At 48.3% G+C, this 12,415-nt stretch overlaps 1 protein-coding gene across 1 annotated transcript in view; it reads right to left on the bottom strand.

Moving 5' to 3' along the window:
• Positions 1-9,911, bottom strand: part of ankmy1 (ankyrin repeat and MYND domain containing 1) — an 80,890-nt gene extending 70,979 nt beyond the window's left edge. The window contains exons 1-2 of the mRNA XM_078210132.1: positions 9,580-9,911; positions 7,251-7,397 (exon numbers count right to left, since the gene is read on the bottom strand). Coding sequence (XP_078066258.1) covers positions 7,251-7,397; positions 9,580-9,816 — 384 coding nt within the window. The 5' untranslated portion in view covers positions 9,817-9,911. The remainder of the gene's footprint in view (positions 1-7,250; positions 7,398-9,579) is intronic.
• Positions 9,912-12,415: the final 2,504 nt, after the last annotated feature.

Raw genomic sequence — 12,415 nt, 5'->3', positions numbered from 1 at the left:
ACTGCAGTGTCTTGCACTTATGTACATTGAAATTAATTTGGCATTTGCACACCCATTCTACAAGTTTGTTGATGTATTTTATGTATTTTGTTCCTGGAGCTCTATGTTGTTAACTGTAAAGCACCAATTTTGGTGCCATCACAAATTTTGATTTCATACTATGATTATAGAATCCAAATCATTGTAAATGTAAATGCTGAACAACAGGGGCCCCAGCACTGTGGAATGCCACGTCCTATCTTCCACCAGATCTGATTAATAGCATTTAATCCAAGGGCAGGATTTTACAGCCTCGCTTGTCCCAAAACCGTAAAATCCCACCCGAGGTCAACGGACCTTTCCATGTTCAGCCCCTCGCTGGTTCCGCTTCCCGTTGTGGGCAGGGCAGTAAAATTCTGGCCCAAGTTTTTCTTCTGTAGCTGGTTTTCTTTCCCTGACTCCCCATGCTCCGACCTTAGTCATCAATCCACTATGTGGTGCTATCAAAGGTCTTTTGAAAGCCTAAGTATATTATATCCACTACCTTACCCATGTCTACTCTTGCCTCTTTTGCAAGATGGATGGAGCATAAAGGTAGGGATATCTTGCTACATCTATTGGTGAGAACACACCTCACGTACTGCATATGGTTCTGTTCTCCTTGATAAGGAGGGATATATTTGAATTGAAAGCAGTTCATAGAAGATTCATTAGCTGATTCCTAGGATGAAGGTGTTGTCTTCATGAAGAAAGGTTGAGCAGGGCTCAATGAGTTTAGGGCCTATACTCATTGGCATTTAGGAAAATGAGAGGTGATCTTATTAAAACATACAAGTTTCTGAGGGAACTTGACAGGGTAGATACTGAGAGGATGGTTCACTTAAGGGGGAATCTGGAACTAGGGGGATACAGTTTAAAATAGTTAGTCTCCCACTTAAGATGAGGAGGATTTTTAGTCTTTGGAATTCTCTTCCCTTACTAGGAGTGTGCTCTGGGTCATGGAATATATTCAAGTTCGGGTTAGACAGACCTATGATCCACAAGAGAGTCAAGGGTTGGGAGAGTAAGCAGGAAAGAAAATCAGGCTAAGGTCACAATCGGATCAGTCATGATCTTATTGGCTGGTGGGACAGGCCTGAAGAGCTGAAGAGCCTACTCCTGCTCTTAATTCCTAATAAATTTTATGATGTTCCTGTTATTTCTTCAAAAAACTCAATAAAGTTGGGCTAGCATGATTGGCACTTTTGAGAAGTGGCTGATTACTCTTTATTACATTTTTGCCTTTGACACGTTCTCCTATGAAATCAGTGAGCAAGGATTCCATTATCTTTTCTGCATTAAGTTAACTGATCTATAGTTCTCTTGACTTGTTCCATTGCTCTTTTTATATATATGAATCATATTAGCTACCAGATCTCTTGCACTATTCTCTTTTGCAATTAATTTACATAGTATAGATCTATTTATCTTCATGCCTCTATCTCTTCCCTAGCTTCTCTTAGTTTGCATTATCTCAATCTATCCTCTCCATGTTGATTTCTTTATCCTTTATCTCCCTTTATTGCTCTTAAAGCTGAACAGCCCTCAACAGAAACATGGTAAACCCCAGACAGAAACAGACACATTGGGCCCTATTTTACCATTTTGATTCTAAGCGCTGGGCGGACTTGAAACTGGGAGTGTTTCAGGTCTGACTTTTAGACCCGTTCTGAGGCGCCCCCATACGCACTGTGCCTGAAAAATAGCAATTCTGAAGCGCGCTGCACAAGCCTGTGAGCGGAGCTTAACACACCCGAAACCCTGCAGCTCCAATCGGCGTCTCCAACTGCACATGCGCAGAAAACAATGATAGAATAATGCTCTCCTGCCACACCCCTCCCGGCCCAGATAATGCCTCCCACAGACATTACCCCACTGCCCACAACATTACTGACCCCCTTATCCCCCCCACCCAGACTGATTGCAGGTCCCTCCCCCCTTCTCCCCACCAATCTCAGGTAGAGTGGCAGCGGACCCCCCCTTCCTCCTACTGATCTCAGGAAGAGTGGCAGTGGTCCTCCTCTGCTTCCCCACTGATCTCAGGCAGAGTCCCCAATTATTGAGGCACTGATCCACCCCCCTGCCCTCCCCATCAGCACACCTGCAAGTGATCACTTGCCTTCCCCTCAATGCTAACAAGCAAACTGCATGGAACTTGCTGGAATGCTCTGCCAAACTGCCTGCAACTGATCTGCCCTAACGAGGGGCAGCTCCATTAAAAACCCAAGAATGGACAGGCAGGCAAGCATTCCTGCACAAAATGTGCGATCACCAGCCCCCGATTTTCTGAGGGCAACCTGGGGAGGCTACTGGATGCAGCAGAGGTGAGGTGGGACACCCTCCTCCCCGCAGGAGAAGGCAGACCCAGAGGTTCTAATGGAAATGCAGCCTGGGAGGCAGTTGCTGCCTTGGTCAGTGCCAGGGCACTGGCCCCCCTGGGAAGCAGTGCAGGAAAAATGTCAATGACTTCATCCATGCAGCAAGGCTGAGTGCTGAACCCCATCTTGCATCTTCCCATCTTGCATCTTCCAGATCCTCCCATCCCCAGCACCCTGCATGCTTCCAGCTCCTGACCTCCAAAACCCCCAAGCAGCTCCTTTCTATCCGCCCCCGCACCCCCCCCCCATCCCCCCCAAGAGCCTCACTGTGCTTGTCCTCTAAGGGCCACCACCTGATACGCTGCAGGAGTCACGCCACCATTTCTTTCATGGTTCCTTCTATCTCCACAGGAGAAGATCGACCATAACACCCGTGAGAGGTGGTAAGTCAGACCTCGGTCCTTACCCCCTTTGAGGAGTGGACGTTGGAGCTCTCAAGAGAAGGGGTGATGCGGGCTGTCAGTGACAGCATGGTCGGGCTGCCGTCAAGAGGTGAGCACCTGTCATTCCTCCACTCACTTTGAGGCAACTTCTCAGGGCCACCAGTTTCAGGTGCAAGGGGCGAGGTTTAAAGGTGATGTACGAGGCATGTTTATTTGTGCAGAGAGAGTAGTGGGTGCCTGGAACTCGCTGCCGGGGGAGGTCGCAGACGCAGATACGATAGTGACCTTTAAGGGGCGTCTTTACAGCTATGTGAATGGAATGAGAATAGAGTCTCAGAGGGCCACAGCTGAGGGGTTGCAGATCGTGGTCCAGTCTCAGAGGACACTTGCTGTGGCCAGTGAGAGGTGGCCCCCGACTTAAGTGGCCATTGCAGAGGGCTCGACCACCATGGGTAAGACGCAGGTGACCCTCCAGGACTGGCAGTGCCAGGTGATGCCGGAGCTTCTGGAGCTCACTGCAGAAGCACTGCCATTCCATGAAGTGACCCAGGGGCCACAGGAACCCCAAGGGAGGAGGAAAGCTTGCGCCCACGATGGGGCCTTCCAGCCAGTAGACTGTGGCTGTGGATACACCTTCTGACTCCCCCTCCCTGACACCGGGGCAGTGGGATGAAGAGGGTGTCATGGAAACATCCCAGACACCTGCAAGCAGGCCAGGGCCCTCAAGATCGAGGACCTCCAGAGGATGCCTGCCACGCGCATCACAGGCCACGGGGCGAGATAGGCAGCTGGCCCCCTTCACCTCCAATGTACATTCTGGGGAATCACTGAGACGTAGTGGTAGGCCACAGGTGAAGGGCTGCACTAGTTAAAAAGATATTTAAGCACCTTAACGTTTTCTGTTCACAAGTTTTTATGTTAGAACATCTTATTTAAACACCTTTATTGCAATTAAATGTTTTTTCACCCCCACCCACCTGTGACTAATTTGTCTGAGATTTGTCTCGAATAGGAATCCTCTTCCATTGATGATCCCTGGAGGGATGCTTCATGTTGATGTCAGTTGGGGAGGTCCCTCAATGCTGTCTCACTGAGTAAAGGAAGCCACTGGTTCCCCAGAACCCATGAGCGATTCCCTCCCGTCCCCAACGCCACCCGCCCCAGCGCCCTGTATGGGGGTTTCAGATCCCTTACCCACTACGTGGGCCCAGGTGCCAGCGTACATGTGGAGCTCAGGTAGGAGTCAGACTAGTTTGCATCATCATAATGGCGCTTAGCAAGTTGTCATCACCCTCCTGCCTGCCAGAAAACTCGCTAACACAGAGTATCCAGGCCCACCACTCTGGTGCGATAGTGTTGTAGGGGATAGAAGGAATTTTGGGGGGTGTGGATGGAACCCACAGACACAAGCCCTTAGCAATTGAATTGCCTGGGTATCAGGGCCTCCGTAGCCACCCTCGCATGCTTCATTTGAACTGCCAGCCCTCCAGCGCCTGGGTGCTGTTCCTCGGAGTGCTCTTCCTCTTCTTCCTCCTCCTCCTGCTGGTCATCCTTCCCAGCGACGCTCAACTGGTCAGCCTCCACGCCCTCCTCCTCCAATATGTCACCTTTCTGTAGAGCCAGATGGTGCAAGGCACAGCACACGACCACTATGCGGGAACAGATCACTGGGCTGTATTGGAGGCCCCGCCAGATCAGTCCAAGCACCGGAATCGCATTTTAAGGAGCCCAATGCACCTCTCTACTATCGCGCGGGTGGCTACACGGGCCTCATTATAGCGGGTCTCCACCTCAGACACAGGCCTCCACACAGGCGTCATCAGTCATGTCCGAAGCAGGTAACCCATATCACCCACGAGCCACCGCCGCAGTCTGGGCTCCTCCTCAAATGCCTCCGGGATGTCCGAGCTCCTGACAATGAAGCTGTCATGCACACTCCCTGGGCGTCTTGCGCAGACATGCATAATGTTCATATTGTGGTCACACACCAGTTGAACATTCAGGGAGTGAAACCCCTTTCTGTTGGTGAATCTTCGTGGATTCTGTAGGGGGGCCTCGAGGGCGACATGGGTGCAGTTGATGGCCCCCTGTACGTTAGGCATCCCTGCAATGGCTGCGAACCCTGCAGCCTGGGCTTCCTGATGGGCCTGGTCCAGGTTAAATTTGATGTATTGCCCAGCCTGGGCATAAAGGGCTTCTGTGACCTGCTTGACACAGGTGTGCACGGCTGACTGGGAGATGTCACAGACATCTCCGCTTGGGCTCTGGAAGGAGCCAGTCGCATAAAAGTTCAGAGCAGCCATCAATTTGACAGCACCAAGAGTGGGTGCCTCCCTCTGCCTCTAGGTGCCAGGTCCTGCAACAGGTGTCATAGAATCATACAAACCCTACAGTGCAGAAAGAGGCCATTTGGCCCATTGAGTCTGCACTGACCACAATCCCACCCAGGCCCTACCCCCATATCCCTACATATTTACCCGCTAACTCCTCTCACCTATGCATCTCAGGACACTAAGGGGCAATTTTAGCATGGCCAATCAACCGAACCCACACATCTTTGGACTGTGGGAGGAAACCGGAGCACCCGGAAGAAACCCACGCAGACACGAGGAGAATGTGCAAACTCCACACAGACAGTGACCCAAGCCAGGAATCGAACCCAGGTCCCTGGAGCTGTGAAGCAGTAGTGCTAACCACTGTGCTACCGTGCCGCCCTGTTGCAATGTCTCCTTTTGGAGGTGGAGACGTCGGCGGCACACGGTGTCCGACATCTGTTCAAATGACACTCGTGCACGAACTGCCGTGGAGGTCTCTGCTCCCTCCTCTTCCTACGCCCTCACCCCCCGGTGAATGGCGGCCACCTCCTGCCTCTGGTGGTCGTCTCCCACTACTCCTGCAAGTGGTAAGGCCCGGGCCTCCTGTGCCCACAATTCTTCCTCCAGCTCCTCCTCCTCAGTTCCAGCAGCAACCAAAAGAACAGCAAGATCGATTGGTTGCATCGCAAAAGCCATCTCATACTTTGAGGGGGGTGGGGGGGGGGGGGGGGGGGGGGCGGTCACTGTCCATACCCTCCAATTCCCCCAGCCACATGCTCCCCACAATCACAGCCCCCCCCAATTCCCCCAGCCACATGCTCCCCACAATCACAGCCCCCCCCAGTTCCCCCAGCCACATGCTCCCCACAATCACAGCTCCTTGAAAAGTGGAGAGTCTGTAGCAGTGCAATTTGTCATGTCTTTGTGCACAAGCTTCAGCTGGAAATGAGCTGAGTGCGCTAGGACCCAGCAGCACCGCAAGACCTGAGGTCAGTGCTGAGACCCGAGTCCGTGCTGCAAATCAGACATCGGAGACCCTGCTGAGCAACAGCCCCCCACCACCCCCCCACCCCCCATACACTCACAGAGCTGCCACCAACCCGAGAAAGAAAATGGCCGCAACAAAAGGGCACCCGTAAGCAGCAGGGAGCCGTCAGATGCTACGCACTTACCTTCTCACTAACCCTCACTGACGGAGCGCCCAAATTGGGCTTTTATGGAGCATCTCTGTTTTGTGCTGATTCCGGATTGGCAAACACAGTGGTAAAGGGGAAGTGCTGGTAAAGTTGGGCGTGCAGCCCATTAATTCAATTTAAATGCATTCAAATGGATTTAAATGGCCATCATGCCTGTTTCAGGCGCGGTACTGATCATGTCCATTTTCGGGCCTTGGTAAAGGGTGAACTGGCGTGGAGACGGGTGCAGATCGTGCTACTCGCCTCACACTCGACTTTACCAAGTTTTCGTGCCCGAAAACAGGCGCAATGTGATGGTAAAATCGGGCCCAATATATTGTGGGACTGCTGGAGAAATGGTGTATTGACACTCTGTTCTTCAAATTCATGCTATTAGCTAATCTGATTTTGCCCCAGATTGGAAATAGTAGTCAGTGTGCCTACCAATCCCCAATGCATATAGGTGGGCGAGGTTCTCTGCCAACCATGCCAATTTGGGAACTCTTTCCTGCCTACACAATTTACTTTGACCACTGGAACATTCACTCCATTCATCACAAGTGTAACATGACTGCCTGTGTGTTATCCACAGGTTGTATTTCAGCAACATGCCAAGGCTTCATACGCAGCACCTCCCAAACCCCTGACCTCTGCCACCTAGAAAGGAAAAAGTATCAGATGCATGGGAATGCCACCACCTGCAAGTTTCCCTCCAAGTCTCTCATCATCCTGACTTGGAACTATATCGCTGTCCCTTCACTGTCACAAGATCAAAATCTCGGAAGTTCCAACATAGCCTACACTACGTGGGTCGCAGCTGTTCATGATGGAAACCTACCATCTTGTTTTCAAGGGCAATGGGTGATTTGCTGGCCTTGCCTGCAAATGGTCACATTTAGATAATGAGTAAAAAGAAAACCTCACCTTCAAGAAAGATATTTAACACTTCTTTCCCCTGCATAGGTTAAGCTTATTGAATACCTGGAATACCGAGCCATCCTTCATTTCTAAGGTCCCATATCCATCTTTTCGATCCAAGTAAAACATTCCTGTGTACTTGCTCCCATCTGGCCAGACATAGGTCCCGTTTCCATGGCGATGATCTTTGTAGAAGTGCCCTATATAATACTGCAATAATAAGATGCATATGGTCACGATGGGGCAGTGCGACACAAGAAAGGATACAAAAATAAGTCAATTCTTGAACTGCTTAGATGATGAAGGAGCTCAAAAGGAGAAGAGATGCAACAACACAAAGTTGCATTTATTAAGTATGTTTTCCTGATCTTCATGTATTCAATCTTCATTCCAATTTCCACACTGCAAATGCAGAACCTGCCACTCAGCAAAATTCCCACTCATACAAATTGGACTGGAAAACAATTTGCACCGAGTGTTCCCAGTGGACAGGTTTGTGGCTCCAAAACTGGGAAATTACTTTTCCTGACTAACCCTGAACATCAAATAAGGAAATGGCAGAGAAGCTAAACAAATACTTTGGCCAGAATTTTCAGTCTGTTCCTGTCTACAGTGAAGCTGCGGGTTTCCCAGAGGTGGTGAGGGTGGGGGTGGGGAGTGTGCATAGAATGGGAAACCCCATTGATGGTGAGAAGATCACGCCACCAGCCAACGGCGGGCTGCGTCGAAAGACGCCATGGGGGTGTGCAGATAGCCCCACCCACTGCATCTGTCATCACAGAAGAAAATGCTAAAAATCTAAAAATAATGGAGTATAAATGAGGAACTGCAAGATATTAATATTAGTGAAAAAAAAGCACTCGAGAAATTAATGGGATTTAAAGTAGATAAAATTGCTGGATCTGAAGGTGTACATCACAGAATGCTGAAAGAGATGACTGTAGAGATAGTGGATGCATCTTTCAAAATTCTAAAGATCCTGAAATGGTTCATGCAATTTGGAAAGTGGCAAATGTAACTCCACTATTTAAGAAAGGAGGAAGAGAGAAGACGGGGAACTGCAGAGCTGTTAGCCTGACATCAGTTGCAGGGAAAATACTAGAATCTATAATAAAGGATATGCTAACAGGACACTTAGAAAGTAATGGTGTTATTGGGCAAAGTCAACATAGATTTATGAAAGGGAAATGATGTTGAACAACCTGTTGGAGTTTTATGAGAATGTAACTTGGAAAAGCAAAAGAATGAATGTTGAAAATATTCAGGCTCATTCCTGACTCAAAAACATCGCCTTGTTCCCTGCTGGGGTTTGTTGGCACTACACATCGATAAACTTTTTCAAAATCAAAACAAGAAATACTTGAAACACTCAGTTGGTCTGTCAGCATCTACAGAGCGTTAGAATTTCAGATCTCTGGAATGGTCATTAGACTCACAGACTGACAAATAGCTCCATTTACCAGTCCTATTTCCATCTATTGACCTCTCAAATCAAAACTTCAACATTGGGTTATGGGGATAGAGCAGTGGCGGGGTGGGGGGGGGGGGTGCTTTTTCAGCAAGTCATTGATCTGAAACATTAACCATACCTTCCACTCTCCAGCATGTCTTGATCTTGTTTCACAATTCTAGCTTTTGGAGCTAGTAAGCCCATCAAGTCTGCACCGACTCGCTGAAAAAGCATCCCACCCAGGCCCATTCCCCCCGCCTCTATCCCCGTAACCCCCACACATAACCCACCTAATGTACACATCTTGGCGCACTAAGGGTCAATTTAACATGGCCAATCCACCTAACCCGCACATCTTTGGAGAGTGGGAGGAAACCGGAGCACCCGGAGGAAACACACGCAGACACGGAGTACGTGCAAACTCCACACAGTCACCCGAGGCTGGAATTAAACCTGGGTCTTTGGCGCTGTGAGGCACAGTACTAAATAGTGTGCCACTGTGCCAAGTCAAAGCAAAATACTGTGAATGTTAGAGAGGGGTGGCACCGTGGCACAGACTCAATGGGCTGAATGGCCTTCTTCAGCAATATAGAGATTCTATGCTTCTACTCAATAGTAACTATTTGATTTGTAGATCTGGCTATACCTGATGTCCCCTCTCAATTGAACGGCACAGATTTATAAAGGGATGGGCCAGACTTGTATGTTTACAGTAGTTAAGGAAACTGTTGACCATAAAGATTTAACGGTATAGATTGAGAACAGAGAGCCAAGCGAGTGTTTAAAGTTGTGGCATTCACTCCCAGGAGTAAGTAGTTAAGACAGAAACATCAATGTTGAAATTTTGATTTGAGAGGTCGATAGTTGGAAATAGGTCTGGTAAATGGAGCTATTTGTCAATCCAAGTGCAGTCCCATCTTGCTGCCGGTTGTGGTCACGTACCTCTCCATTGACCCACTGGAAGATCCCCTGCCCGTGCTTGAGGTTCCCTTCAAACTCCCCCTCGTACTTCCAGCCATTCGGCCACTCCTGAACTCCCATTTCAGGCGGGGCTGTGAGCTCCAAGCTGCTGGGCTCGGCTGTCACCCTGATGCGTTCCGGCGAGTCCAGCGGCCCCCGGATTTGGTCTGAAGTCTTGGGGCTCTGATTCTGGGGGCTGGAGGGCTCCGGGGAAGGCATGTTGCTGCTGCTGCTGCTGCTGCGGCGGGGCGGAGAACCCGGAGCCGCCTGTCTCCCGGAGATTGAAAGCAAACAATTGCAGCGTTACCGGGGCAACCGAATCGATACAGAGCGCAGCAAGCGAGAAACCTGCCATCCAGTACAGCCATCCCAGAGTGACATCTATCCCGGGATTACAGCTATCCCGGGAGTACAGCCATCCCCAGAGTTCAGCTTTCCCTCGACTAGAACTAGCTCTGGAGTACTGTTTAAAGTTTATTTATTAGTGTCACAAGTAGGCTTACATTAACACTGCAATGAGGCTACTGTGGAAATCCCCTAGTCACCACACTCTGGCGCCTGTTCGGGTACACTGAGGGAGAATTCACCATGGCCAATTCACCTAACTAGCATGTCTTTCAGACTGTGGAAGGAAACCGGAGCATCCGGAGGAAACCCATGCAGGTGTAGGGAGAATGTGCAAACTCCACACAGACCCAAGCCGGGAATCGAACCCAGGTCCCTGGAGCTGTGAGGCAGCAGTGCTAATCACTGTGCAACCTTCCTCCCTATCCCGGGATTACACCCAAGACAATTATCAAGGATCACTGCTAGTCCAGAATGACAACCATCCCGGAATACTTATCATGGGATTATAGCTATAGTGAGTCAATTATCCCAGGATTAAAGCTAGCCCAGGGCAGTTATCCCAGGATTACAAATATCCCAGAATTACAGTCTTCCTGGGGCTGTTATCTCAGGAGCACAGCTATCCTGGGACAATTATCCTGGGTTACACCTGTCCTGTAATTACAGCTTTCCTGGAATTACACTAATCTGGGACAGTTATCTTGGAATTACAGATATCCTGGGATAACACTCATCCCAGGACAATTATCCTGAGATTGCAGTGTACTGGAATTTTAGCCATTCTGGGACAGTATCCTGGGACAATAATCCTTGTATTACAACCATCCCTGGGCAGTTACCCTGGGAGTACAGCTAGCCTGGGATTACAGTCATCCTGAGACAATTTTCCCAGAATTACAGCAATCCCAGGAAATTTATCCAGGAAATTTATCCTGGGATTACAGCTATACTGGGACAGTTATCCTGGGATTACAGATAGCCCAGGATTACAGCCATCCAAGGACAGTTATCCCAGGATTAGAGTTATCCCGGGATTACAACTATTCCAGGACAGTTATCCTGGTATTACAGTTATTCTGGGGGTACAGCTATCCCAGGATTAGAGCTATCCAAGGGCAATTATCCTGGGATTACAGTATCCCAGGATTTCAGCCATTCTGAGATAGTATCCCAGGGCAATAATCCTCATATTACAGCCATCCAATAATTACAGCTATCTTGGGACGGTTATCCTGTGTTAAAGCTATTCAGGGATTCTTGGTTACATCTATCCTGGAATTACACTTATCCCAGGACAGTTATCCCTGGATTACAGCTATCCCAGGATTACACTCATCTCATGACAGTTATTGTGGGATTACAGCTATCTCAGGGGTACAGCAATCCTGGGACAATTATCCCTTGATTAAAGCTTTCCCAGGATTATACTCATTCCGGGGCAGTTACCCTGTGATTACAGCTATCCTTAGATTACACTTCTCCAGGGACAGTTATTCTGGATTTAGAGCTACCCTGGATTCCTGGGTTACTGCTATCCTGAAATTATACTCATCCCGGGACAGTTATCATGGAATCACAGCTATACTGGGATTACAGTCGTCCTGAGATTAAAGTTATTCTAAGGTTACAGTTATCCCAAGGGTACAGTTAACCCAAGATTACCACTAGCCCAGTATTACAGTTGTCCCATGATTACAGATATCCCAGGAATACAGCTATCCTGGCATTACAGTTATCCTGAGATTATAGGTATTTGAGGATTATGATTAACTCAGGATTACAACTATCTCAGGATTACGACTGTACTGGGATTACAGTTTTGCCAAGATTACAATTATTCTGGGAATACAGTTATCTCAGGATTATATTAATCCTGAGATTACATCTAAACCAGAATTAATTATCCCAGTATAACAGTTAATCCGTGATTACAGTTATCCTGGGATTACAGTAATTTTTGAATTGCAGTTAATCAGGATTACAGTTATTCCAAGATTACAGCAATCCTAACATTGCAGTTATCCTGGGATTGCAGTTATTTTAGGATTACAGTTTTCTGGGATTAAAGCTATCACAGGGTTACAGCTATTTTGGGATTGCAGTTTTCTTGGGATAAAAGCTCTTCCAGGATTACAGTGATTTGGGGATAACAACTATCCCAGAATTACAGTTATCCTGGGATTAAATCTTTCCCTGGACTACAGTTTTCTTGAGATTGCAACTAACCTGAGAATCTCGCTGTCCTCGGATTATGGCTATCACGGGATTAGCTATCATGGGAATCTCATTATTCCAGAATTACATCTATCACAGGAATCTTATGATCCTGGAATCCCACTGCCCTCAAATACAGCTACCCTTAGAATCCAGCTATCCTGCAAATACTGCTATCCCAGGGGATCCAGCTATTCTGAGATTACAGCGAAAAGAGAATTACAGTTATCCTAGGATTATAGCTCTCCAGAGATTT

The sequence above is a fragment of the Mustelus asterias genome, chromosome 3, assembly GCF_964213995.1.
Source record: "Mustelus asterias chromosome 3, sMusAst1.hap1.1, whole genome shotgun sequence".
In the NCBI taxonomy this organism is placed as follows: Eukaryota; Metazoa; Chordata; class Chondrichthyes; order Carcharhiniformes; family Triakidae; genus Mustelus; species Mustelus asterias.
The sequence above is the reverse complement of the archived record's forward strand: the minus strand, read 5'-3'. Positions and strand labels throughout refer to the sequence as shown.